General features: G+C 37.2%; 6 protein-coding genes across 14 annotated transcripts; 3 read left to right on the forward strand and 3 right to left on the reverse strand.

The window, feature by feature from the left end:
- Nucleotides 1-591: 591 nt before the first annotated feature.
- On the reverse strand, nt 592-2,202 carry LOC108561670 (E3 ubiquitin-protein ligase MIB2-like). Of its 2 annotated transcripts, none has more exons than XM_017919712.1 (4): nt 2,080-2,202; nt 1,808-1,914; nt 1,418-1,749; nt 592-1,362 (listed from the first exon to the last, which is right to left on the reverse strand). In XM_017919712.1, the coding sequence occupies exons 3-4, from the start codon at nt 1,426-1,428 to the stop codon at nt 795-797; spliced, it is 579 nt and encodes a 192-aa protein (XP_017775201.1). In that variant the 5' UTR covers nt 1,429-1,749; nt 1,808-1,914; nt 2,080-2,202; the 3' UTR covers nt 592-794. The 2 variants fall into 2 exon arrangements, with proteins under 2 accessions (XP_017775201.1, XP_017775200.1); XM_017919711.1 differs by having other exon boundaries at nt 1,418-1,739; nt 1,799-1,914.
- A 584-nt stretch (nt 2,203-2,786) lies between these two features.
- On the reverse strand, nt 2,787-4,073 carry LOC108561656. The gene has a single exon (XM_017919690.1). It carries the CDS (start codon nt 4,071-4,073, stop codon nt 2,787-2,789), a length of 1,287 nt encoding a protein of 428 aa, XP_017775179.1.
- A 2,080-nt stretch (nt 4,074-6,153) lies between these two features.
- On the forward strand, nt 6,154-7,638 carry LOC108561657 (serine protease easter-like). The gene is made up of 6 exons (XM_017919691.1): nt 6,154-6,245; nt 6,314-6,559; nt 6,615-6,717; nt 6,779-6,972; nt 7,033-7,134; nt 7,316-7,638. Exons 1-6 carry the CDS (start codon nt 6,200-6,202, stop codon nt 7,636-7,638), a joined length of 1,014 nt encoding a protein of 337 aa, XP_017775180.1. The 5' UTR covers nt 6,154-6,199.
- Nucleotides 7,639-7,708: 70 nt separating this feature from the next.
- Nucleotides 7,709-9,843, forward strand: LOC108561658 (protein FAM161A). Its single transcript, XM_017919692.1, has 5 exons — nt 7,709-8,295; nt 8,635-8,871; nt 8,927-9,158; nt 9,219-9,319; nt 9,372-9,843. The coding sequence occupies exons 1-5, from the start codon at nt 7,709-7,711 to the stop codon at nt 9,841-9,843; spliced, it is 1,629 nt and encodes a 542-aa protein (XP_017775181.1).
- Nucleotides 9,844-10,180: 337 nt separating this feature from the next.
- LOC108561669 (probable 39S ribosomal protein L45, mitochondrial) lies at nt 10,181-11,441 on the forward strand. Its single transcript, XM_017919710.1, has 4 exons — nt 10,181-10,320; nt 10,375-10,695; nt 10,748-11,098; nt 11,159-11,441. Exons 1-4 carry the CDS (start codon nt 10,276-10,278, stop codon nt 11,420-11,422), a joined length of 981 nt encoding a protein of 326 aa, XP_017775199.1. The 5' UTR covers nt 10,181-10,275; the 3' UTR covers nt 11,423-11,441.
- Nucleotides 11,436-27,434, reverse strand: LOC108561667 (dynein heavy chain, cytoplasmic). Of its 8 annotated transcripts, none has more exons than XM_017919701.1 (16): nt 27,034-27,434; nt 25,566-26,884; nt 24,686-25,504; nt 24,590-24,625; nt 20,126-24,349; nt 20,013-20,045; nt 18,772-19,921; nt 18,524-18,711; nt 16,545-18,465; nt 15,848-16,046; nt 15,591-15,708; nt 13,914-15,526; nt 13,173-13,854; nt 12,086-13,117; nt 11,849-12,020; nt 11,436-11,792 (listed from the first exon to the last, which is right to left on the reverse strand). In XM_017919701.1, the coding sequence occupies exons 1-16, from the start codon at nt 27,281-27,283 to the stop codon at nt 11,524-11,526; spliced, it is 14,025 nt and encodes a 4,674-aa protein (XP_017775190.1). In that variant the 5' UTR covers nt 27,284-27,434; the 3' UTR covers nt 11,436-11,523. The 8 variants fall into 8 exon arrangements, with proteins under 8 accessions (XP_017775190.1, XP_017775191.1, XP_017775193.1 ...); XM_017919702.1 differs by lacking the exon at nt 15,848-16,046 and adding an exon at nt 16,299-16,494; XM_017919704.1 differs by lacking the exon at nt 24,590-24,625.
- Nucleotides 27,435-27,600: the final 166 nt, after the last annotated feature.

A 27,600-nucleotide genomic window follows, 5' to 3' on the forward strand; every position in this document is an offset into this window, starting at 1 on the left:
TTAATATGATGAGCAAAGTCTCATAAAAACCTAAGACGAGCATAGTCTCAGCAGAAATCCAAATAACGAATAAAGTTATGTAAAACCAATTGAATTATTTAATTTCTACAACTGAGACTGCACAAGGACAACACCAGACAATATTCCACTGTGTCCAGAATTTCATCCCTAGGACACGACACATCTATCTTTGGTCCACGACATCCTTAATGTGGCCCTTCAAGAAGCGAAATTTGAGAATATTATTCTTTTTACTTTCAATTTAAATAATAGTTAAAAAAAAAACTACATAATGCACAGAGTTATTAAAAAATGTATTTATTTTTGTGTATGTTTTAATGACTATTAATATTTATTTATTTGTTTTACATGCAAGTAATTAAATATTAAAGTGAAATAAACAAATTAACAAACAAATAAAAATTGTTTTATATCATTTATATCGAGTTTTTATCATAAATATTTTTGATAAATGAAAATAATGTAAATAAATTTAACGGATTATTTTTCAATATAAAGACAATACAAATATAATAATTTAGATTCAATTGTAATAAATATAATAAAAAAATATTTTCATATATATTGATTAACAATTTAATAAATTAATTGATTCATATACAAGATCTTATGCAGATATTTTAATTAAATTTATCAATGTTATTGCGTTTTTGTTATTAAATGCGTTGTAAAACTACTGCTACTTGTATAATCTTGTGTCATGTATAAGTAAAGAAAATAAAAGTAATTGGACGTTACATAATTAAATAAGGAAATATTATAAAAAACAGTTTTCAAATTTCAATAGTCATAGAAATAGGTTGTCTGCACATATGACATTTTCCTCTAAGATTTTCTATGCACCTCGAGCAAGCCCTGTGACCGCACTCAAAAGCAATGTCAATAATGTTTTCCATACAAATGCCACACGCAAAATTCTCTTCAATCCTCAACAGTTGTGATCTAATTGCATCTAGTCTATCTTTGTATTTGCATACAATTGGTAAATCCGTGCCATCTGGAGCCACACGTTTTTCTACGGAAACGTGACAACTGTAGCACTTTTTTACATAGATGCTGCAGTTCGTACAGGCCAACTTATGATTGCATGGTATAAACGTAACATTATGTTCAGACGTTTTGTCACACAATAGACAAACAGGAGTTTCAGATGGGATCTTGGTCCGATTTTGCCAGCTATCCACTTCCTGGATGAGTTGGTTCAAGATTGTATCGCTGGTCGGTTCCATCACAACTATTTCATTTTCCAGTTTTCCGAGCACAGGTAGATGCGTGACATAATAATTTATTCTAGATTTCTGGAAATCTTGATTCTCGTCTTCCCGTTTGGGTAAAGAATTTCTAAGAAATTTAAAGAATTTGTAAACATTTTACATCATTAAAATTCGTAACTTACCCCGAAGACATTGTTGTACTGAACAAGGTAAACTCGTGCGACAAATTATGTTTACCACTATGGTAACATTTCTTACACAGATTATATAACACACAAACATTACAACTATATCGTTACCCAGTGATTTGCTTGATTTTACATTCATTGCAAGCCACTGAGTGTAAAATGCCCATCTGCGAATTATCAAAAATCCTTAAATCATATTGTTTCTCAAACCCAATTTTATAATTTGAGCAGCCCATCAAATCCCATTTTACCAACACGGTTCGTTTCGGAAATTTACATATTTCCACTACAGTCCCAATATTTCCTTCGCCTCCATCTGAAAATGACTACGCAATGTACAACAATTACTTAAAATTTCAAAACATAAAAAATTACCTTGCATACCCCACTTCCAGTCCGGACCTCGAACCACTCTAATGCCCACAGAAGACTTGAAAGAAGATCGAAGTTGTTTTTCACTCGACATAGCCATAGCCATAGTTTAAAGAAATCTGTAACAAGGCACCCGTTTTTATGCATCACTTTAAACCTCCAAAATACAAGTTATTTACAGCCCACCACACAAAATCAATTTATAGATTCTAAAACAATTAAAATTCATCCAGTAATTATAATTCCTACTATTATGATTCGTGATACTATATAAAGAAACATACCTGAGAGAATTTGTAGAAAAAAACAAACCGATTTATTTGGCAATACAACCACGTTTTGGTTTAATTGAATTTGAACGATTGCACCAATGAAGACAGGTAGGGCATTAAAATTGCTTTTACATTACCGGTATGTTTACAAGTAAGTTTTAAGAAAAATTTAATACATTAACAAAAAATAATAAACATATATACTTTTACTTAATAAAAAAGCAAAATTTATTGAAAGAAATACCATAAACCGGCAAAACACTTTTAAACATTTAGATCCAGTTCTTACTGAGAATTAAAATGTGCACGCAATAGTCAAATCACAGAGACTTTTCGAAATTTCTATATTTAAACAACAGCTATACCATCTTCAGTTTTAGTAATACATAATAATTTGAAGATTCAAGATCTTACATAACAATTAATCAAGATTAAGCATAAAACGTAAAGTAACATGGATCCCAATTCCACATCTATTTCTCTTCTGGTACGATTAGATATCTTACAATAATAATTACAAATAGTATAAATAAATTAATGGGATAAAATCAAATTATTGAATAATTATATTTTGTTTACGTGGTCTAATATATGATAAACTCATATATACTTCTTTGTGTATAATATATTTTTATGTTAGTTGATGGAATTGTACATTGTTGTGTAACATTTCGTATAGTGCAGATAAAGCATAATAATAATTTAATTTAGGATTATATTTATTTGAAAAGTTTGCATGTGATTTCAATCACAAATGCAATGGTAGCCAATGCGGCTCCCACGAATAAAAAATAAAACGCGGATTGTAAATCTTGTAGCTCCAACGGTTCTTGACTGTTGGAGGTTTGATTCTTAGCGTATTTGTTGGACAGTATTGTGGCTTCCACCGTATCATAGTACCATTTTTCAATGAGGCCTGACTCAAGAAACCTTCTCAGCAAGACGTTGAAGCGCGGCAAGAAGGGCGAATGTTTCGGAACGATGTAAGCCAAAAAGTTTGAGGTCGGGCATTCAGCAACAACGTGCAGTAATGGTACACCGTCACTGCTGATGTACTCTGTCTGAATAAAGAAATTAGCATCTTCTTTGCGTTCCATAGCGGCGACGTCCCGTTTCAGTGCAGCTCTAGTCAATGCCCTCTCAAACAAATCAATATGCTTACTGTATATCTTTTTTATAACTTGAGACTCATCCCCGTTAAACGGATCCAAACTGGTGGCAATAAATAAATTGGAGTGCGATAGATCTTCCAACGTGTTGATGTCTGGGTAATAGAGGATACTGCTAAACGACGTAAATAATGATCCCTGGAATGTCCCCAAAATAATTATATTGAACATCAAACAGGAGATTACGATCATCCGCTCGTGATGGATCTGAGGTAATTTATGCATGGGGACATTAAGGAATAGGCCTATTATATTAATTGTGTCTTTAAAAGGACACATTTTCGTCCTTAGCAGTAGATGAAAACTAATTTGTGCGCTAAAATAATACAGCACACACATAGAGCACATCACTATCAGAAGGGCAGTCCAAGTATCCGAAGAGAAACAATTAAATAGTGATGCGTACGGCGGAATTCGATCGGCCTTCGGCACCACAAAACATATCTGATCATTTTTTATGGGCAACGTGTATTCGTATTGTTCCCTATCGAAAACCTCCAAGAATCGGCTGTTCCCAGTTATTTGGGCCCTTCGATACACGATGTCCCCCAAACTCCCCAAGAACGTACCATTAGGAGCTTTGTATCCAAACTTTTCCTTGTCTAAAGGTTCGACAATGTTCAATTCAAAATTCAAAATTTTAGACATGTACTTCATAACGCATCCGTCCAATCCACCGAAGATTAAATTCCCATAAGAACAATCGTAACCATTATTAGCGGTCGCATAAGGCATATTCGTCGGAATTCTTGTGAACGTGCTTACAGCAATTGGATATCCATTCAAATTATTCATAGTATTAATAAGGACTCGAGGATTATCCACTAAATCATACATTAAATATGAATGAACCAAGCCCCAAGTTTGATTTCGTTCGTTGTAATCGAAGGGCTTATAGAGAAAAACGCGATCAAAATTGGAAGAGCATGGCGCAACAACCAACACATTGAGTATCTCGTATTCATTCCATAACAACGATATAATCCCATCATACCGATCCAGCGAACCGTTTAAATTCTTCTCGCTGAATACGAACAAATAACTGGCTCTAGTTTTCGGAAAAACAAAAGAAAAATTCCGTTTTAAATATTGTTTCAGTACAATCTCATTCCTCACTATGATTATATAGCCTTGCTCCGGATCTCCGGACTCGGTCCGCATGGGTCCCTTTGATCCATCTGCAAAACAAAACCTAGTTTCCTTCGTAATAACGAGTGACTTAACCTATTCACCTATTGCATTCCGTCTCCGTCTTCCGAATAAGCTATATATTTTAATGTTAATCGCTTTGTGTCAGCTGTACCGTGAATTGAAGTACCATAAATATTCATCAAGAAAATATTTATCCTCCTTGGAGTTATCTTGCAGCAGCAGAATCTTCACGTTTTTACTCTCGGAAAAATACGCAATGTGGATTTTGTATAAGCCACTTTTTTCCTTCAGGCAGTTAGTATTGGGGTGCACGTGTACGATTCCCTGGCAATAACCAGCAAAGATGACGAATAGCATCGCATACATGGTCTTCTTTCAATCGCTTTTCCGCTTTGCTTATATGCACCACGAAATGTTGACAATTTATACACGATATGATTGATAGGTAAACCGCTCTGATGTTTCACACGAACGTCCAAATTATGTACGTAGACTCAAGGTAAGTACATAATTCGAGAGGCACTTCGATCACACACATGTCTCGCTATTTTAATATTTATATCACCAAAATACATCGTTTCTGTTTAGAATTAATGATCAGTTATAAATTTTATATATCAGAAAATAATTCACATATTTTATATTTCTTAAATCATAAGAAAAAATAATTATAAACATATTCTTTACTAATTTATTAACTCTGATAAAATACATTATAATAACAATATTTATTAACTACTACAAATCTACTATTGAATTTTAAATTCACATTCGGGTTAACAAACAAAGATTTTTTGTCTATTAAATTTATTTTCATTTATTGCATTAAGAACAATTCATTCATTTAGTAAAGTTTATAAATATTTTAATTGAACCAGAAAACGTACTACCTTAAATTTAATACTATTCTAATTATTATAAATACAATAAAAAAATATAATATTTTATAAGTATATTAAAATACAATCCGGACATTTGTAGCTGTTCCCACACAGTTATCAACTTAAACGAAATATCATATCTACCTAAACCAACACACTGTAATAATTGCAGCGTATTGGGCGTGATATTTATGTATCGTATTTATAATACTCACATAATAAAATTAAAAAGTTATTACTTTGGTTATAAGACAACAATTAATCCTTATATCATTAAAATATTAACAAGTCACGTTGTTTCATCTATTACAATGTTGATGTTTCCACAAAATCGATATTTGGATTTGAACTGTTCGAAATAAAACGGCAATTTAATATTTGCTTAGCATATATCTTTGTGCGCGTGGTACCTTTTAAAATTTAAATAGGAATTACTTCATGAAAATCGATAAAACAATTGAATTATAGAAGCTGCGAGCGCTTTGATGTTCTGCATGCGAACTATTGAACAATTTTATTAAGCGAATTTTCTATCGTTTGTGTCGATATTGGATTTTTTTGTAATGAATCAGTGCAATAGAGCTTCACATCATAGATAGATTCATTAGATTTGTCCGTCATTTTACATTTACGCTTCAATATAGATTTTATAATAATTAATGTAATTAAAGATAAAAATATAGTCAACAAAAAGCAAGTGTTAGATTTTATTGTATGCAAAACTTTCGTGCTTGCACAAAGCGTTCGATGACCTTGATTTTCCCAAGAACCAGATTCGTTTCTATCGGACTTCTTCCGTGCGAAATGAGTATGTAATTATTGGTATTTACGAAGTACAAGTGTCAAAGTTACGAAGTCGTCGATGCGCGCGACTCTAAAAACTAGTTTCCAGACATGAAGAGCTAACAGGAATTTCTCATTTAACTCGATATGTTCGTTATAACCTTGCTGATTTTGAACACGGTCGTGACTTCAGGTAAATATCGCATTTCATTTCATCTCAAATAAAAATTAAGGAGCAATTCACAACATTATTTGTATTAGGTGTAGAGGCTTGCGGCAAAGATTTGAAATGTGTCCCTTTGTCGAAGTGCAAGGTCCAAATGGATGTACTGTACCCTTGCAAGGAAGGATATGTTTGTTGCCCTGAAGAGAAAACGACTAGGATAATTTCAAGGATATCGGAATTTCCTGTAGATTGCGGACTCGTCGACAGCGATGATAGAATCACAGGTGGAAAATTAGCACGCATTGGTCAATTCCCATGGATGTCGCTACTAGGATACGAAAGTCAGCAAATTGAATTTTCAACTCGACATTAAATAATCAATTTCCCTTTTTACAGCAAACGGAATAAATGTCACACAGTTTCTGTGTGGCGGATCTTTAATATCCAGAAATTATGTACTCACCGCCGCGCACTGTTTAAATTTGCAAGGTCTTAAATTGTGCGAAGTTACAAATTACTTTCAAAGGAGAATATGGCGAGATTGATCATTTTTCTTGTAGGTCTTTGGTAAGATTGGGTGAATTTAATTTGGCCACGGACAAGGATTGCGAAAATTTTACCAAGAAAATCTTCTGCAGTGACCCTTACAGAGATGTAGTAATATCAAAGATTATCCCACACAAGGACTTCTCTGCAGTCAGCCTGAAAAATGATATTGCTCTATTGAAGTTACAAAACTCTATCTCATTTACAGGTAACATTGGGATTTCGGTATTCATTTAATTTGGGTCTTAATTTCAATCACTATTTTCAGAATTTATTCAACCAATTTGCTTACCATTCGACATAGAATTGACGCCAGATATGTTTTACGATAAGAAATTGACGGTCAGTGGTTGGGGTAAAATAAACTCAGGTGTGTTAGCACTCTGTATACATTTATATTAGATTCTTTATTTACAACTTAAAATTTATAATAACAAAAAGAAATTGTAATCTTATTTAGACGAACAACCGAAAACGTAGTTAATTTTAGTAATATACAATGTAAATTGTCTGATATGGTATATTTAATAATGAAATTTCATTTATTTCAGATAGAGTTTCAGGATCCGATGCGCTAATGTATGCAACGGTGAAAGTTTGGAAAACTTCTAGATGCAATATGTCCGTTCCACCGGAAGTACTTCCAATAGACGACGCGCAGATTTGCGCAAACGGAAGGAAGGGCGAAGATGCGTGCAAGGGCGACAGCGGAGGTCCCCTTTTCATAGTTACAAACACCCAAAAATCCCTTAAGCATCACCAAATAGGCATAATATCATTCGCATCCGCAATGGTTTGCGGAAATGCAGAGTTGCCAACCGTGTACACGCGCGTCGACCACTATTTGAATTGGATAAAGCAGAACACCGAATAAAGTTTTCTCTCTGTATTGATTGTTTTTAATTTGCGTTTCCTTGGTGACTAAGAAATACTGAACCGATGCAATGTCGGAGCACGGAAATGCTGTCTTCAATAATTCCTGCTTGCGGGTGCCGCGAAATCCTGTAAATAAAACGCCATTTCCGGTCTGCGATCAGAAACTCATAAACCAATTGGAAAACGAAGCGCGAAAACTGAGCATCAGTCCAACATCCTCCACCGGATCCGCGGATCACCACAAATCACTCATAGATTTCTACGACAGTATACCAGAGTATAACGAGGTTAATCATTTATCAAACAAAGAGTTTTACAAGAGGTTGGAAAACTTGAGACAGAAACAACGCACTTACAACGATTATCTAGTCTATCAGGATAAGATCGAGAACCACCAAACCGCTTGGATTGATGACTACAAAACGCTATCGACAGGCAGAACACCGGATACAGAGCGGAAATCCACCGCTGAGGAAGAATGGGAATCCAAGTCGCCTTCACGTAGATCGGTTCGCATCGAAACACCACCTACAGAAATCCGCTTCAAACCCAGATGCGAATCAGCAGACATCAAAAGTGTCCCAAACAGTCCTAGAAAGGTAGCTTGGAAAGATTGCGGAATCACAATACCCAAACCTTTCCAAATGACAATTAGGTAATTCTTTATAACCGATTCTACAACTTATAATAAACAAATTTCAATGTATACATTTACTTTTTATAAAGCAGATGTATACAAAAAAAACGTCTGATGAATGTTATTATTTTAACAGAGATGAAGAGAATAGAATCGTTGACGAAATACTTACCAAAAACAAGAAACCGGAAACAGAAAAATTCGAAATGTTCAGAGCACACCCTGTGCCAATCAAATCGCAAATTCCGCTGTTCGACAAAATAAAGAGTGAGCAGGAACAAAGGTATGCTTGTCTAACATAAAACGTATACACGATATTATCTAATTTAATAAAATTAATGTAATTATTATTTTCAGAAGTGAAACAGTGAAAAAACGTAGCAAAGACCAACTGAGAGCTCAAATGCGTCCTTTCTCGTTCACGCGTCGAGAAGAGGAAATCCTAACAATTACTAAACGTCTATCGAAATCATCTCCGAGTATTTTCTCTCAGGAAACATGTCCAAAAGTTAAGCAATTTTCGGCTAAACCCGTGCCGAGAAATCTTTTCAGTAATTACGTTTACCAGAAGATGCACGAAGACGAATTCTACAGGTTGTAAATTATAGAAGTTGTTAAGAAAATAATATAATATCATATTTTATTTTAGATCATTGCAGAAGAAAATTCGAGCAGAGGAGATGCTTAAAGCTTCATCACTTCCACCGGCCATGGCCAAACGCGAGAAAACTAAACCCAAATATCAAATTTGTCCTAGATCCTTTCGCGATTTGTATTTGAATGAATCCAATGGGACAAACACCAATTTTGATAAGGAACTGGCAGAATTAGAACTTGATTTTGTTCTAAGGACACCTAGTCCCAGACAATGCAAGAAGAAGGTAACTAATACCGCAAAGTTAAACATTACTTATGCATTTAGAACACTTAATTTATTGCAGGCCCGAAAAAGTTGTAGAAAATCACCTAGTATTTGCAGATCCGTATTAGATTCTACAAATCGCTCTAATTTGGCTGCAGTTTTAAGAATGCAAACAGCTAGGTAAGTAATTTATTTCTTTAATATATATCATATATCAATACTCTTATGTAAGGAAAAGAATGGAAGATGATATTGCTCGACGGCTGGAAGAGGTGAAGATCAAAGAAGAGGTAAGGTGGCGCGAAAAGGTCCTCCGTAGGAGACCCGTCTGGCAAACGTTAGCTTATAACCACGAAGAAGATCTGCAGATGCGACTGCAATTACGCAAGGAAGAAGATAAATTGCGTAATGAAGAGCATAAATACAAGATGCAAAAAATGCAGGGCAGAGTTAACAGACAGCCGACATTGTTTGAAAGGCAATCACAAATCAGGAATGCTAAAACTAGAGAAGAACTAATCGCTAGATTATACGGAAATCTAGAGAGATCTTGTGAAAATTCCAATTATAATGAGAATGACTCTGTGAAAAGAAGTGTAGTAGAAATGAAGGACGAAAGTATTCAAGCCCAATTTGATGAAATTTTCAGAGACGAAGAGAGTGCTGCAATAAAAGGAACTGAAGTCGTAGTCGATGAGGATTAAATAAATAGTTACTTTATATTATTATAGGTAAATATTTTATTACATGCAGCATTTAAAGAAAATAGCATGTATGGTTTATGTTTAATTTTCTATAATGATTTTAAACATTACGAAGTATTTGTTTTAAATATTATCAAAATGCGTGCTTATTTATTTGCCTACATGTTTGTGTTATTTTAGGGTGATCATTTCTAAGATTAATAACAGTTGACCTTTTTTATTACTTTGATTATATAAAAAAGTTTTATTTGTTTATTACAATAAAAATTGTTTCTCTGGAGTGTAAGAAGGCTTAATTTATTAAATGAAGTTTGAAATGCTTTACACTTTGTCTTGCGTTGGTATAACAAATTTCGGCAACTTCAGATGCTTGATGTTCCCTTTTGAGGTTATATTTTGATCTTATTAGAATTACTAAGAATTAGATTGAAAATGTCCTTAAGATTATTAAATAAAGTTGGGATTCAATTCCTGCAGGTAATTATTGAAAGATTAGTACTGAAGGAGTAAATGAATTATGAATATTTGCAGGAAACATCAGTTAATTTTTTGGCCCCAATTGCAAGCACCTCAATAAATGTTCAGCAAGTCAGGCATAGAAGAACAAAACATTGGGACCCAAAATGGAAACCTCTTAGAACTCTCAAAGTTGTTAAAGTTGAGTTACCAAAGTTCAATGAAAATACGGAAGACTTGACTGAAGAAGAAATGAGGTCTCGCTTGAAGGAGCAAGGCTTGTTACCACCCAGGCCTTGGTTGGAGAAGCCATTCTTTATAAGTTCCACTGGTGGTGTATTTGAAGGATACGTTCCACCTGAAGGTGATGGAAAAGTTTCCCCAATTTCTGCTCAAGTATGTAATAGATCTCTGCAAGTTCAAAGATTTATTTAAAGTAATATTTTAGGGAGCAAAGCAAAAATTGCAATTTTTGGAGAAAAAATCCAAAACAATGTTGGCTATTAGAAAAATTCGATCATTTGAGGAAGATTTTGACACTCCAGAGTTCTGCAAAGCTGCACAAAATGTATATATTAAAATGCATGAATGTATGGCCTCTGGGGATAAGGAAACTATCCAACAATATATCACTGAAAGAGCCTACCCTGAGGTTATGCACAACATGAAAAACAAGACAATTCGATGGAAATACTTGAAAGACGTTGAGTTGCCAAGAGTTGTACATGCTAGATGTACTGATGTAGTCTCAAAGGAGAATATTTTTGCGCAAGTCACAGTTCGTTTTCACACGCAACAAGTAATCAATACATATTATTTATGTATCTAATTAGATAATAACTGAATTCTTTTGTATTAGGTATTAGCAATTTACGATAGATTTGGAAGATTGATGCACGGAAGTGAAATAATAGCAAAGGACGTCTTGGAATATGTAGTATTCGAGAAGCACTTAGCCAACGAGTACGGTCTTTGGAGAGTGCACGATAAGATTATTCCTGATTGGATGCCACCTAAGGAACCAACGAGTTTAACATTTGAGAAACCACAGCTAAACATAATTGAATCTAAGGAGAAGGAATTAGTTGATAAAGAAAAGAAACCAGCAGAAATTGCTGCATAGTTTAATAATTTTATTTAGTACAAGCATTTGAATAAAATTCTTAATTATTTTTTCTTACTTCTATTACTTTCTTGAACGCAATATTTGAAGAAAAAAAAACACTAATTTAATGAAGTTGAAGTTAAAAGAGCTACACCCCGTTCGTAGAAGCTATGCTGATCTTGGCCTGGAGCAATATTAAGATCGACGGTAAATAGTAATTCGGTCCTGGTAGAATTCAAATAAACTGGAAGCGCTAAGCGACCATTCAGAAGTTTATCATCACCAACAACTCGAACCCAACGTAAGAGAGTAATAGGCAACTCTAACATGATGCTCGAACTTAACAAAAGTTGATTGTTCTTGCATTGTGCGCCTTGCAACTTCATTCCTGTAAATAAAAATATATTTTAATTCTGAATTTAATTACATTGTGAAATGACATACCAACAACGGCAAAAGAATCGATCGGTATGTTGTTCATATCGTTAGAATCCATAATTGTAACGTCAAGTTGCAATTCTTCAAGAGGCCAACTGTTCGTTTGAGCTACGCACTGCCTAGTTGCTGTTATATAAGCATCTGGATTCAATAATCCTCCTATCCAAACTGGGAATCTCTAAAAATTAAAAAAAAATATATATCGTATACGTTAAATGATAAAGAAAAAACGTAAGTATATACCTGCAACTCTTTAGCTCCATTTGAAACTGCTTTAGCGACTTGCTGCAGCTGCTTAATCCTTTGACTGAAATCCGTAATCCACTGTATAACAGTACATCCTCTAGGTACTGTATAACGGCGCCAATTTCCTGGTAACATTCCTCGTACTAATTCGCTGAGCATAGTGCGATGGTAATTGGTCTGCTTTTTCTCCCCATTACAAATCAAAACGACGTCGTTCAAATCATGAATTACATCAGTTAACAATTTGGAGCCGCAATTAACTTCCCGCTCAAAGTATCTATAGAGAGGATCTTTGATATTGTCGGAAGTTCTCTTTAGAATGTGCAAACTCTTTGGCAACAGCTTGAGCCAAGCTAGAGCCGAATTGTTCAATGTTTTCATCCATGATGGTCTTCCATCGACCTCTCCTGGATCTGTTGGTGAACTGTCGTCCGAATACGCCAACTCATCGTCATCCTCCAGTTGTTGCATCTTCAACAACTTGCTCACCAAATCGGTGCCCCGTGTTGTTAGCAGCACTTTTTCAGCATTATTTGGTAATCCTAACCATGAAGGCGTCTGTCTATCCACCAATGATTCAATCCATTTCAAGAAGTGATCGCGTCTAGTTCCATCGGGCATTGTTATATGTCTGTTCCCATTAGGACCTCCATCGATATTAGCGACTAGAGCAAAATCGGATTCGAAACTCTTCGGTGTAAAGAGTTTAGTTAAGAACGAATGTAGCAAACGTTGATCGAAAACGTTATCAATTTTGCCACCATAAATGGACTGAGATAGCAATGTTACGAGAGCATCCCACGGCACCTTCTCTGGTGGTAAATTCGTGCGGCCCATCGCAGTGGACTCGATCCATGTATCTAATGTATCGCAAGCGACTCTCAAATCGGATTCATTAAACTCGTAGTATTTGGCCCATCCCAATGGAGCATATCGCAAACGTTCTTGAACAATTGCGTGGAACCAAGCCAACAAGAAATACAAACGAGCTCTTTCATTCGGAGCCTTCATCATCCTGCTAGCTGGCACCTAAAAAGTAAATTGATTAAATTACATTTTAATTCTTATTTTTCTTGATAATTACCGTGTTGAAAGTACGCAACAGATTTGCTCGGATACCTGGCGGCGGCTCGAACACGAAGATCCTACCGGCCCTCAATAAATTAACTGGCAATTTAGGATTAATTTCCATAGTCAAAAATAATCTGAAGTTGGGATGTGGTTGCAGAGAATGCAATTTCTTTTCCAACTGAACTAACCACTGCGGTGCTAAATGCACGTTCTTCAATATGACCCATCTACCAGTCTTACAGGACATATTAATAGCCCTTTCAGCTTGATTAAAACCTTCCGCTGAACCGATGGCTATACTGCTAATCTGTTTATTCAATTCTACCGCTAAATCATCAACCCTGCTAGACGCGTCAAAACCAGGAACGGAACATAGAAGTGCGGGCACGTTACTCTTCAATTCACCTTCGACGACACTTGAGAAATCTAATTCCTTCTCTGCACTTGGCATGAAATCTTCACCCAAAACAGCATCGACAAGAACATGAGCTGCTGCAATAACTCTATCAGGTCTAAAGGCTTGAATCAACAAAAGTTGATACATAGCTGTACCGATTGGACTCAATGGTTTCTCTTCCAACCACAACCTTGGAACATTCTGTTCAGGCGTTCCTTGCTGCAACCAAGCTCCAAACTCAGGCATTTCCTTGATTTTTTCTGGTAATTTTTTGAAAGCAGGAATCTTTGAAGCCAACCTGTAACATATAAATATTTTTATACTATGTTAATCAAGACTAAACGTGTCCAACTATACCTTGTCAACGCCTCTTGTTGTTCACCAGTTATTCCTTCAATTTCCATTTCTATTTGTGTATTGAACACACCTTCTTTTCCACGCAAGAAAAATCCAAATTCCTGATCCATATTTGGTTCAGATGGTACGCCCTTCAAATGAATGCGACAGAGTAGTAGGGCCAATGTGAGGCGGTCTGTGTGCAGCATTCCACGAGCTACTGTCTCATAGACCACAGTAAACAAATCAGAAGTGATCACCTTCAATCTTGCTTGATGCTCACTCAAACCATCCAACCTAGGATTGCTCAACAAAACAGTGCTAAACATATCCAGGAACATCTTCAACGAGTACTGATATAGGAAATGCACTTGATTAAGACTGTCCATTGTAAAGTATGTGTTACTGCACGCCTGCGATAACGGCAGGTACTGCTGAGATACAGTTTCGATCTCTGAGATAACCTTATCAGTTTCTTCAACTTTCTGTCCAATTTCAGCAGCTTCTTGTTTCAGTGTTTCGAGTGTTGTAATCACGCTATCATCATCCAAAATCTTACCCTTGGCATCGTTCAATGCTTGCAATAGAGACTTTTCCAGTTGTCTTAAACGGAGATGGAATTCACCTTGAAGTTTAAGTAGATCGGAACGTTTCTCATCAATATCAGGTCGCTCTGCTTTGAGCACTTTATTCAAGCATTGACTCTGCAATGAACTTCTAGTGACCGTAAAGTTAACAAACGTTACTCGAGAGCAGATATCAGGTGGGAATTCAACTGTTGGATCTCGAGTAGACAGAAAAATGACAAACGATGGCGAAAGATCGATGTCTTGATCTCCCAATGTTATGAGAACACGACCACCGGTTCGTCGCAATTCCCTATTCAAGACGGGGTTCAAAATAGGATCGTAATTTTCTACGTCTTGCACCAACAATGGATTACCGAAACGCAACGCAGATTCCAAATTCTTTCTGAATGAATCGTCCAAGAAACTGGTCTTGGTAATCTTCTTGTCTTTAAATTCGTTCATAATGAATTCAGTAGCTTGTCCTGAAGGATCAATTATCAAAGGATATCTATTGAAACGTTTTAGCATGATCGCGTTTTCTGTGCATAGATCATCGGATGGTAAAGCATTTGCCTGCCACCTCAATCTTTCGTCAGGATTCGAAAGATATTCCGTACGAGCAATGTCAGCACGATATTGCAAACCAGCTTGGGTTAGATGTTGACTCCAAGTAGTGAACAAATTTTGTCGGTAATGTTGATCGAAGTATCCTCCATATGCGATGAACGCAGCAGTCAGAAGTACATCACCGATGATCGTAGACATTTGAGAACGGAAAGTCTCACTGGTTGCTTCCCAGCGTTCTCTTTCGATGACCAAAGATTTAATAAGGGCAATTGAACGATCAACTTTGCCTTGTACATTTTCCAAGTCGCTCTTTATGGCTTGCGCTTGTGCTATAAGTTGCGCGTATTCCTCTTTGTATGAGGCTATACTCTGCTCCAATTGACTGATCAAATTCTTGACTTCATCACCTCGTTTCTTATTTGTATCGGCTTGCTTCTCTAAAGAATTCAATTCATCACGGAGCGGTTCCACCTTCTTCAGCATGTCAGCATATTGAATCTAATTAAAAAATAACAAAAATAAAGTCTATGAACCTATTGTAGCAACAAAACTAATGTCTTACCTGAGCTAAAGCCCATTTAACCAATGGACCGCAAGCGTTACTGGCGTGATTAACTTTTTCGAAATTGTAGTCAGGGTTGCTCAGGTAACGAATCTTCATCTTATCCCGAACATCATCACTAGATAGTAAAATATTAGTTAATAAAAACTATAAACAATACTAATAGTAAAAACTAATAATAATAACAAAGAGAAGAGTACCAGTGAAAGCTATAAATAAAATATACATGTGGAAAAGGGATTAAATCGCATGCATACCTAATGTCTTCAGTGTTGAAATTGGAGACTACAGTATTGATGAAGTTATCGCGCATGATAACCGCCCTGATAGATTTCCAGTCGCTTGCGTTTTCTCCAAGAAGCAAGCAAATGGACTCTAAGGCTAGCTTGACGAGCGCCGGTGGATTCGCCATTGTACGGATCTCCACGAGTTGTTGTTTTTTGATCGACTTAACCGCTGATGTGTATTGAGGATAATAGAAACAATAGAAAAGCAAAATAATAAAATAAATACACAAGCAATACTAAATATTAACACATAGGCTCAGAATTCATATAAGGGAATGCTAATAAATGGCTTTCAAGTGAAATAAATAGAAAATTTAAACAGTTTCCGATAATATGTAGATAATTGCAAAAATGATATATCGAAAGCTACAGAAAAGTAAAATAAAATAGAAAGATCAGGCCTTTTGATATTGAGCCTTACGTAAGAAAATCGCTGTTGAAATTAACGATTGTCGCTATGAAGTTTTCTCGCATGATCACAGATCTAATGGATCGCCACTCACTGGCGTTCTCATGGAGTAATAGGCATACAGATTCTAGAGCCATTTTAACACTGTGCGGAGGATTCGCCATCGAACGCACCTCTACCAGATGCTGTTTCTTAATGGACTTTACAGCTGCACAAAATCTCAATAAAGGAAAATTGTTAAAATAACAAAAAACTTACCAGTTTGAGCGTCTATTACAGCAGGTTCAACTTGGGCCAAATCCGCCATTACCTCTTTACGCTTATGATTGATGTGAATAGTTTGTTCCGCAATCTGTTGTTGGATTTCCTGACTTTGAACTTTTTTCTTCTCCGCCTCTTGTTGATCCTTCACCATCTGCTTAAGTTTGGCATTCGCTGCATCATTTTTAGCTTGCAATTCTTTTGATTTTACAGCCAAACTCTTCTGCATTTCTTCAACTTGCTCTACAGTTTCGGCAATCTTACTTAGACCGACATTAAGATGCAACTGTTGCTCCTCTAAGTCTGATCTCTTTTCGTTATGAAGTTTAACAAAGTGATGGATGAAATCCAAATAATGTCGTGGAGTTATGGCCATCGTTCGGCCACCACGTTTAGCTAATCTCGCGTTGGCTTTATGCAAAGTTTGATGAACGTAAACGCAAGCATTGATAACTGCTTCACGATGCGATGGTGTAGCTGAGATTCTGTTGCAGGCGGCTGGGAAAAAGTCGGGCATCTTCCAAGTTGGTTTATCTAAATCTACACGGTTGGTAAATTCTTTGCCGACCTGGAATAACGCTCCATCCGACCAATCGCCAAACCAATTCAACACGCAACGATTGAACAAAGCCGGAGATGTTGCTGCACGATCCTTAAGACCGTCAGTTGATGGATTCATGGTAAATACCACATGCAGGTTACGCATAACCTGGCCAGTAAACCACTTATATAGTTCATCGTTGGAATCCAACATAAGACCTTCCCTCTGTGCACCTTCTTTGCATTGGGTCATCAGCGTGGTGTATTCGTCCCCTTCGAACAAGCCAGGCACTTCACCATTAGCTAATAATGTGTTCATTCTTTCAAGGAAACTGGAGTCCAACATATTCGATTCATCTAAAATGAACGCGATCTTCTCGTCTTTGCAACCGCTGCGCCTCAAGACTTGACGTAAGTCCTCATCAAAGTCTTCACCAGTATATTTGTTGTGCACTTTAATTTGGAATATGGATAATCCGTTCATCCAAGCAACGAAGCGCGATAGCGTTGTTTTGCCAGCTCCCGAAACACCAATCAACAACAAATGACCTTGTGGTTGTCTGAATATCCTATCGATTCTCAAAACATGGTCCAGGACTTCGTCGAATAGAACCAAAGGCACATCCAGTTCTTCTTCGTAGAAGACCTTCAACCTAGCCTTGACATAATCTCTCAAATCTTCACGTTCTACAGGAACATAATCCTTAGATAACCAATTGCTGTATAGAATTGGTCTTGCTAAAGCGTTGTCGCAGTTTGCAGAAGGGAAATGTTTTTGGGCGACGGCGTCGATATTCTCGTTTGTCCAGGCTCGCTCTGCATCTTCGACTAAACGATCTTGGAATAAACGAAGTGCTTCGTGCGCCCACAATCTAACCAAGCCTTCAACGGCCAAATTATCCAAAGGTCTTATAGCCTCACAAATTCCTCTCACCCATCTTGTCATTTCTCGAGGAGAATATACGTAGTGCGGTTGCATGTCTTGCGTAAATCTATCTTGAGACGCCAAATAAAATTCGACCATAGCATTCGTCAACGGCTCTGCGAAACCCTTCAAACTAGGCGTTAATCTCAACATAGCCCTGGTAAAAGTGCCATAGATTTGTTTCAGGGAAGTTTCTCCAGGATAATCGACGTAAATAACTGGAACGTGGCGCAAAAACCTATGCGAAAGTGGTTTACGACCAGGATCTGTAGGTGGATTACAAGCACCCACGAATTGGATGCGCTCCAGAGATACCCATGTTTGGTCAGACGCCCTGTAGAATCCTTTTTGTTCAACCAATTGACGTAAGAACATAATAACTCTTTGCGTGCCGTAATTATCCATATCAGGTAAATTGATTTCATCACAGAATAAAACCAACCATTTGCCAAGCTGAAATGCAGAAGATAATATATTTTACATACATAATTGTTTGGTTTTGCAAATATACCTGAACAGGTGCTAAAATAACGCCGTTTGGTGTTTTCCTATATTCGCAGTAGTGGTCAAATGTTTTCAAAAGTAGTTCCGGTGTAGTAGCGGAGGAGAAATTCAAGCCAACAACTTCCATGTCGGGTAACGCTCTCAAAGCGGAGAATAATGTCATAGTTTTACCAGATCCGGGAGGTCCACAAAGAACTATAATTATTAAATAAAATATAAAAACACTAAAGCGATAATTAAATAATTATTACTTACCCAGTGGTTTGTGTTCAGCCAACCAGGTGTATAACAACGATTCATGTCTTACTGTATCCAATGTAGGGACTACTATATCAGGAGAAGCAACTTTGTGTGTTTCAACTTCTATCTGTGGCACCTTATTAGACCATGGTGACCATTCTCCGTTAATGTTTACTTCGTAATCAACAATTGGAATATTTGAGTGCGGTGGAAGAGGTACTGTAGTTGCACCTCTAACAAAATCGCCCAAATCGGAACGTACTTTAAGTTTTGCATCACCGGAGAAACTCCAGAGCACAGCATAAACTAAGCATTTTGGAATGTACAGTTCTAACTGCTCAGGAGGCAATGGAAAATCGGAGTGCGAATGATTATATTGCAGAACGTTGCGCACGCATTGATTCAACATTGAAAACAGTGAACTTAAAGCTCTTAATCTTGTAAAGTCCATAATATGTTCTTGTTCCATAGCAAATTCCAAACATTTAATAATGAAACCACTTGGAGACAAATATGGCTGAAGTATATTAGCAACGTCAATTTGAATTTGCAAAGTAGGTGATACCAAATCGTCCTTATTCTCAAGGTTCTTTTTACCGAACGTATCATCGTCGGCCTCCTCCAGGGGAATATTTTTCAATCGCATAATGTAATTCTCGAATATCATCTCGGTGGAAAGGACATCTTCAGAGAACCAAACCATACCGCAACGAGATACAGTGGCCAATGTTGCATACTTTAAGTCTTGTACTTCGAACATTATTCTCACGTTGGGTGGCAACGATAGACGTTCACCATTAGGCAAGGTCAACAGTTTGTTGTCATCGAGTACTGAATTCAAATTTTCAACCCATTCCGGATCCACGTCTCCGTCGAAAATGATCCATTGTCTCTTATTAATTTCACCGCGTACATTATCGATAATTTTACGTAATACGTGTGTAAACAGACCATCGGTCCATTCGCGAGTGTTTGGATCCAAAACTCCGTAAAGTGCCTCCTTGCTGATAGCCTTAGGATCAATAACATGGGCCACTCCTTCAGTACCTTCAAATCTTTCGAGAGCTTTCAAAAGCACTCTCCAAGCTGTACTTTTGCCAGAACCGCTCGGGCCTACCATCATTAAACCGTGATTTAAATTGGAAATTTGATATAATTGCAAGACCTGAAAAATATTTAATAATAATTTTAACAAATAGCTGTAAACATTTTTAAAATCAAACAAAATAGTGTTATAAGGCAAAATTCAATAATACCTTCTCAATCCAAGTATCTCCAATCATATTTTTCTAAGATTGCAGCATTTATAGAAAATTAGAGAAGTTAGTGCAGTAAAATGGACACAAAGTATGAAATAAGTATTAATTACCTTTTCCATCCAGGAACCACCTTGTTCTTCACCCACGCCGCACACTAAGTACTCCTCTTGGCATACTTTACGAATCTCATCCTTCAATCCCTTCATCTCGGCCCTTGTGTATTTTACATTAGGGAACACATCAGTCAAAAGTCTGAAAAGCAGTGGAATATCTTCAGCTACCAATTTGGGGACCATCGTTTCACAAACAGATTGTATCAATATTTCTTGTTCTGGCAGATTTTCGGCTATACTCGCTTCATCAATGTTTGTTTCTCCCCGTTGTTTCATGTTCTCTTTTATTTTCATAATGCGGTCTCTTTTTACGTTACCCGCACTAACCAAGACAGATTTTAATGCCCTAAGTCCAAAGTCATAGTGAGATTGGTTGGATAATTGTTCGTCGCACAGTTTGAAGAAAGGCACTATCTTGCAAGCTAATTTTTCAGCTGTTCTGAATCCTTGAGAGAAGAGCATTACTTCCGCAATCAGTTGCCTATCCGGAGTAGTCATAGCTAGAGATCTGAATAATTTCTTCAGATTATCAGGCAAATTGGAACGTCCAGCATATCCAGGATTCATTGTGATAAATATAGCCATGTCACGTGATACCTTCACTTGTTTGCCCACCAATTCTACAGTAATACTTCCACTTGCAGCTTCTTGTCCAGCTTCCCTTTGAGACTTAAGAGCTTCTTGGATAGTTTGCACTTGTTGTGAAACAGCAGATAACATTCTCTCTTCCAAACGATTAAATTCATCGAAACAGCCCCAAGCTCCAACTTGACATAAACCAACAAAAATACGTCCCATAGCTTGGAAATCGAATGTTTCATCGCAATTGAAGACTAGTACAAATCGACCCAATTGGTTACCTAGAGCTTTCACGGATTCTGTTTTACCAGTACCAGCGGGTCCAAATGGTGAACCACCGAGACGAGCCTCCAGTGCTTGTGTCATTGTAAGATAACAACGATCTGTCAACGGTGTTTGAACCAAACGATCTTGGACTCCAAGATATTCAAATCCATAGTAGAATCTGGCGTTGGCCATATGTATTGTCAGCTGTTTCAAAACTTCCGTTTGTCTTGGATCAAAATAGAATCTCATCTCGCACAACCATTCAAATGCTTTGTTACTGCATACTTTGTTAGAAATCAATCTTCTAGTGACTGTACGTTTGTGTACAAATTCGTTAATCAAATGTTCCAGCTTCTTTCTCCTCAATTGAGGTTGTTCTTGTAGAACAGAATCAGCTAATACATTCAATGTATTTTCAACATGTTGAAGAACATTATCCAAAACACCAGCTTGCGGTTCGCTATTCATCTTAGCCAGAGCTGTTTCAACGTCCTCACTCCAGAGAATTTGAGCTGCGAGTACAACGATTTGCGCTTGATATTTATCCACCCATTCCATAAATAATTGAGCATCAATATTATCTTTAAATTGCTTAATATCTTGCACTGCTTGTGCCAAACTTGAAGCCAATGTAACACGCATTTCCTTCTCCACTAAAGTTAGCCATTCGTTTATTTTTGGATGATCAATTGTTGAAACAGCTGTACCAAACAAGACTTCCTCACCTTCTCGTGAAGCTATACCTTTAATGACAGTATTATCTTCATTCAATAAAATCGATGCTACGCCAGCAAACATTTTCTTGAAATGTTTTTGCAACCTTGCAATGTTCTTGCTATTACCTATGATTTCAAGCAAATCTTCATCGCCTACAAAATAGAATCGAGGAAATGATGTTCGCTCACGCTCCAGATACTCTCCAAGAGCTTTCTGAATTTTTCCAAGCAAATCTGCTAAACGTTCCAAAGCCCTTTGTACACCTTGAATATTCAGAACATCCATAACCATCGAAGATTTTCCAACTTTCTTCATAAGTCCAAGGAACTCAGAACTGATGCTATGGAAACGCGATGTTTCTACTGGCAAAAGTGTTTTAATGTCAGCACTACCAGAAAAGATACCTTCCAGGTAAACCCAACGTCGTTGTACATCGATCCAAACATCGAATAAAGCATTAATACGGTTCAATTTCTCTTCCCAGGTTAATGCTTCTTCTTCAAAGACTTTGTAGTATGGCGAGAGTTTCATAGCAGCAACGGAATTAATATGTTCTTTAACTTTATTAAACAAGTCATCCCAACCTCTAATCAAGCGGCATTTATTTTGATAGTTGATCAAATCCAATTCATATGTTTGCCAGGATTCGCGTACTTGCTTCAAGAATTCCTCCAAGGCCATTTCACCTTGAGCTACTTGAATTACTTCTTTCACAACAGCTTCATTCTTTTGGAGATTTACATCCCAAACTTGACCCAAAGTCAAATCGCTAAGGACCCAGTTGACCCTCAACTGACGCATAAGCTGTTTCCAGTGACGTTCCTTAAGTGCGTCAGATTTCAACTCTATTATCATCATGTTCACTTTCGTGTATGTTTGGAGCATTTTCTTTACGTACTCATATGAAGCATATTGACGTAGACGTGCTGGCAATTCCTTCAGTTGAGCGGACATGGCATCCAATTGTTGACGTAACTTCCTAGGTTGAACAGAGAGCCACGGTTTTTCTCTGGTTTCATCAATTTGAGACCAAATTCTAGACAACTCTGACCATACACCGCGTAAATCTTGAAGTTCTTCATAAACGACTTGCATTTTATCTTCGCTGGTACTAGTTCCACCAGTTTCCTGCAATTCTAAAGCTTCTTTAGCTTTAGCTACATTGTCTCGTTCTTCCTTCAATCTTGCAAACTTGCTTTCGAACAGTTGCAATTGAGACAGCGCCTCATCAGGTCTTAAGTGACCTTCGACAGGTTTACTTCGTTCCCAGTCACCCAAGAAATCAGTGGTTCTACTTTCAACTGCCTTATCTTCAGTAAGGATCTTCTGTTGCAAACTAGCAACCTGTGTTTGAATTGAGGAATCCTTCCTCTTGATAATTTCATTAAACGCACCCCATTCTCCTTCTAAATTTTCAACATGCAACCAGTTACTTGGGAACTGGAATCGTTGACGTTCCAGAATTCTTTGTCCCTCTCTGTAAATCTCAACTTGTTTCTCCCAAGCCTTCATATTTCTCTTTAAACTTTGCACATAGGTAATGAAACCGACAGCATCTGAAGTACTTGCTGCTTCGATACTCTGTAATTCTAGATCTGAACGAGACTTGGAAACTTGACTATGGAAAGTCGTCATATCATTACTAAGCAACGTTCCAAATTTACCCAAAGTTTCTTTGTGCCACGAATCGTATTTTAAGGAAACCTTACTCTGAACTTTAGCAAAATCGATAACAACTGGTCCAAATTCGCGACGGGTGTCAGATGTATCGAATGTAGTTCTTGCCTTCTTAATATCATTCAAGATAGTCATCCACTTATTAACATCATCTCCCAATTTACCGTACAAATTATCAGCTTGCAAGTCCCAAAGGGACTGGTAATTAAGCCACTCGTTAACGTAGCTCTGAATCTCTTTGATCTTATTTGAGATAGCGCTATATGCATTTTCCAACGGCGATGATCCTTCGGGTAATTTCGTCAATATATTTCTGTAGGTTTCAGTGACCGGTTTGTCGACGCCCACTTGATATCTGGTACTCTGCAACCTTTGTTGCGATGTGACGATAGCTTGCCAAGCAAACATCTGCTGCATAATTTGGAATCTAGCTTCCTCAATGCTAGGATACAAGTACATAGTCTGATTGGTAATTCTGACTTCATGGATAGCAGTCTGGATGTGAGGATCACCACCTGGTTTATGGGTCGGCTGAACAGGTGCATCGGTATCCATGGTATGATCAACTTCTTTCTTTAAACCGTTTAATGAATCGGTCCATGCTTGCACTCCAGCTTGTAAGCGAGCAGCCAAATTTTTCTCTACTTCTTCATCTAATCGACTAACCCAAATGTGCAAATTGGAATATTGCTTTAGAGATAAATCATCTACGGCATGCTGAATTTTAGCCAAAATATCTGCGAAAGTATTAGCCGAATAGGGACACGTTTCCAAGGAGCGTACATCAACTTCCAATTGTTCTCCGACAATAGCCAATTCTTCTACTCGTTCTTGGAAACTTACAATTGTATCTGATAGACGTTGCGAATATGGATCAAGTTTGTAACTCTCCCAAACTAGCTGTACACCTTCAGCGATCAATTGCTGGACTTCCTTTCTCATTCCCGCTACTAATGGGATGATACTAGCTTTATCCTCGATCTATTAAAACAAACAAGAACGATTAATAGTTGATGTATAAAAGAACTATAATTACATTTACGAGCAAAATTAATGAAAACAATCTGATACTTTATAATTCATGCCAAAAGCACAGTTACAATTTAATTGGGGAAATTTTCACATTTTTAAACAAATAGGAAGCTAGTAATATATAGCATGCCATATTATCAAAATTACACAAATACACTTGAAGTTGCATGTAGCAGTCATGCAATATACCTTAACACCCCCAGAGGGATTATTCCTGTGTGTCAGCTTTTACGAAAATTTGGTTTGTTAAATTGACAATAACTATTATAAAATGGTAATGCTCACCTTTTCCAATGTCATCTCATATGTTCTTATGCTTTCAATGAGTGAAATGGCGTATGGATAAAGTTGGTTCGCTAAATGTGCCTTGTTGACGATAGCCAATGGTACACGAAAACCTAAGCACTTTAAATTTCTAACTTCTTTAGCCAAAGTTATAATTTCTGGTAGAAAATTAACTCTTAGCTTAAGTACATTTCCACGTCCACTTCGCGATCTCACAGCTTCGATGGTAAAAATACGTCCGGACACTCCTAAGTTTCTTTGTTGAACATTCCGGGCCCAGTCGTCGAATATTTCCTGAGTATTTAACTTTAATCTAAAGCTATCGCCATCAGCTTTTAACTTCTGTCCTTCAATATGGTTTTCCCAGCCTTTGCCCAAAACGTCTTCGACACGTCTCAAGTAGGTAGTAAGTTGATGGTCAATTTGGCGAGCCCAAATAATTGATCCCGCTACAGGCGGTAAATCTCTGACCTTGCTAATCCTAGCACTGTTACTTTGAGGATATTGCACTTTGAATTTTTCATGTAATGTTTCAATATCATCTTTTACTCTTTGAATCAAGTGCGTTTGATATTCACGAATTGCCCCACGAATATGTGGTCTGACAAATAAAGCATTAAAACGTGAGAAAATACGAAACATCTCGTTGGCATTTTTAGCCGTTCCTAATTGATCTCTCAAATGCGCTGTGATTCTGGTCTCCACCCTATCAATACGTTCTTCGTATCTTTGAACAGCAGCATCCCATGCGTCTTGACCATCTTTAGAGATATCAAGACAATCCACTTCTTTGACATTTTCATAGGCCAAATTAACTTCCTGAAAATAAAAACAAAAATATACATATAATTGATAATTAACAGAAATTAAATATAATTACTTCAATGGCATTTGCATCTGCTGCATCAATGGTAAATGTATCCTGCTTAGGTGCTTCCAAATCAGTAGTATCTGCTTCCACTCCACTAAGATTAATTTCACGGACAGATGGTCTTAGAACACGAACAATAACGGTGCGTAATTGCTCGTGTTGCCGTCTAAACTTCCTAATTTGTTCCATTCTAGACTGTAATTTTTTGTGTTGAACATAAATTCTCCAAACGCATTTGATATGCTCATCTCTCTTCTTCTTCACAATGTCTCTCAGTAACCCTTGCAATTTTTCGTACTCATCTTCCCAGCACGTGAAAACCTCGAAACATTGGATCATTACTTTCTCAAACTCATCAAATGGGATATGGACCAATCTGCGTGTGCCCAAAACTTTCAAAAGTTGCGCTCCCAAATCTCTTGATACAGATTCAACTAGTCTCAAGCATCTTTGAATTGGATATTTGGTGGTTTTAATTTTTCTCAAGTGTAAGAATATGAGCTGAATTGCGGCTCGGATCCTCTCCAATTCGGTTGCCGCTAACAAATCATTGATTGGAAAATCTTTCATTAGCGGATTATAATCGTTAACTGTGGCCAACGCTTGTTTCAAACCGGTATCAGAATCAAAAGAAACGGTTGCGTGAAACCTTTTCCCGTGTTTCAGCACATCGAGAGTTAGAGTAACTTCCATGCTCTCACGTTTCTCTTGAATCCTGTGAAGAGCTCGTTCAAGATTTAACCAGAAACTGATTTCCTGCAGCGCTGTGCCCGAAGACGGATCACGATCCAGTTTGGTAACCTTCTGAATTTCCTTAGTCCATCTATTGACTCCATGTTGGAGAGCATTTAGAAATGACGAATCTTCTAACTTTTCACCAAAATCGGTAATCTTCGCTTTGCGTCCCTCGTCGGCGCAATGTTTGACGATGTTCGCCACGTTCGGATGAATAGTTAAAGTAATTTCTGGTATATCGATATTCTGTTGCAAATGAAGTAGACCCATCTCAAGATCAGCGATCGTTTTCTCAACGGACGGGGCCATCTTATCGCCATCTCGGTCAGCACGACCGGACTCTTTCACATATGATTTAAAGAATGGAGCGACAGTTTTGCTAACATACGAATGAAGTGTTTCGTACGGAGAACCTTCGCTGAAATTCATAATCCTAACTTGCGAGCGGATCGATTTATCCTGCTCGATAACCGCTGCCCTTTTTATTATTACCAAACTTGACATTTTCGAATTGGTGTAATGCACTTCATTACTTATGTAATAGGTGACAGGCTCTTTCTCCTCTTCGCCTTCTGTTGGCTGATCATCTTCATCTGAAGAGAAAATTATTATTTTATACAATAATTCACGAAGTAAATTTTATTCAATAAAATAAAAAAAAAGTATATACGATGATTCATATAGTATGTTTTATTGATTTTCGAAAAAAGGGCTACAAAAAGAATCAAGTAAGATGTTATACCTTTAGAGCAGCTCCTCTGGATGTACAAAGTGCAAACCTGCGATTCGGAAATAAATTTCCGGATGCATTCTTGGTTTGTTTTATCATCAAGAGCCGAGGTCAGGGCCGGCGACGAATCGCTGTGACCTTCATCTTCAGGTAGCAACACCTGGGTTGCATGGCGGATGTAATTTGCGAAATCTTTCACTTCAACCACGGACACATTATGGGCCTCCGAGGAGCCATCGCTAGGCTCTAAGGAGTCTCCCATCACAACACGTTAAAACGTCTTAAAGCAACGACAAAGAAGTGCCAATTACTTGTACAAACATGAAAAACAATGCAGAGCGAAAACTGATTCACATCCAATTGGATTTTCAGATGAACTCAGCCGTCAGCAGTACTAAGGCGTTGTCAAGAACCGTTACCACAAGTGGCGTCCTCAATTGCAAATACAGTAATTACAGTAGTGTTGGTTGCAGAAATATCAATTTTAAAAATACGAAAATAATAAACAAAATTTATTGTATAATAACATACTATTAACCACAGCCTATGAAAATAATAAAATTTATGAAAAAAAAAACA

This window comes from Nicrophorus vespilloides, unplaced genomic scaffold (assembly GCF_001412225.1).
Source record: "Nicrophorus vespilloides isolate i.1.1-1 unplaced genomic scaffold, Nicve_v1.0, whole genome shotgun sequence".
In the NCBI taxonomy this organism is placed as follows: domain Eukaryota; kingdom Metazoa; phylum Arthropoda; class Insecta; order Coleoptera; family Silphidae; genus Nicrophorus; species Nicrophorus vespilloides.

Bases quoted from the DNA above. Each gene is read 5' to 3' on its own strand.
- LOC108561658 (XM_017919692.1), top strand. From the start codon at position 7,709: ATGTCGGAGCACGGAAATGCTGTCTTCAATAATTCCTGCTTGCGGGTG. The intron at 8,872-8,926 runs GTTGTAAATTAT...ATTTTATTTTAG, and splicing joins CACGAAGACGAATTCTACAG to ATCATTGCAGAAGAAAATTC. The intron at 9,159-9,218 runs GTAACTAATACC...AATTTATTGCAG, and splicing joins CCAGACAATGCAAGAAGAAG to GCCCGAAAAAGTTGTAGAAA.
- LOC108561667 (XM_017919701.1), bottom strand. From the start codon at position 27,283: ATGGGAGACTCCTTAGAGCCTAGCGATGGCTCCTCGGAGGCCCATAAT. The intron at 18,466-18,523 runs GTATATTTGCAA...TCTGCATTTCAG, and splicing joins TTATTTTAGCACCTGTTCAG to CTTGGCAAATGGTTGGTTTT. The intron at 12,021-12,085 runs GTATATACTTAC...TTTAATTTTTAG, and splicing joins ATGGAGCTAAAGAGTTGCAG to AGATTCCCAGTTTGGATAGG.
- LOC108561656 (XM_017919690.1), bottom strand. From the start codon at position 4,073: ATGTATGATTTAGTGGATAATCCTCGAGTCCTTATTAATACTATGAAT.
- LOC108561657 (XM_017919691.1), top strand. From the start codon at position 6,200: ATGTTCGTTATAACCTTGCTGATTTTGAACACGGTCGTGACTTCAG. The intron at 6,718-6,778 runs GTGCGAAGTTAC...TTTTTCTTGTAG, and splicing joins AATTTGCAAGGTCTTAAATT to GTCTTTGGTAAGATTGGGTG. The intron at 6,973-7,032 runs GTAACATTGGGA...CACTATTTTCAG, and splicing joins AAACTCTATCTCATTTACAG to AATTTATTCAACCAATTTGC.
- LOC108561669 (XM_017919710.1), top strand. From the start codon at position 10,276: ATGTCCTTAAGATTATTAAATAAAGTTGGGATTCAATTCCTGCAG. The intron at 10,321-10,374 runs GTAATTATTGAA...GAATATTTGCAG, and splicing joins TTGGGATTCAATTCCTGCAG to GAAACATCAGTTAATTTTTT. The intron at 11,099-11,158 runs GTAATCAATACA...CTTTTGTATTAG, and splicing joins TTCGTTTTCACACGCAACAA to GTATTAGCAATTTACGATAG.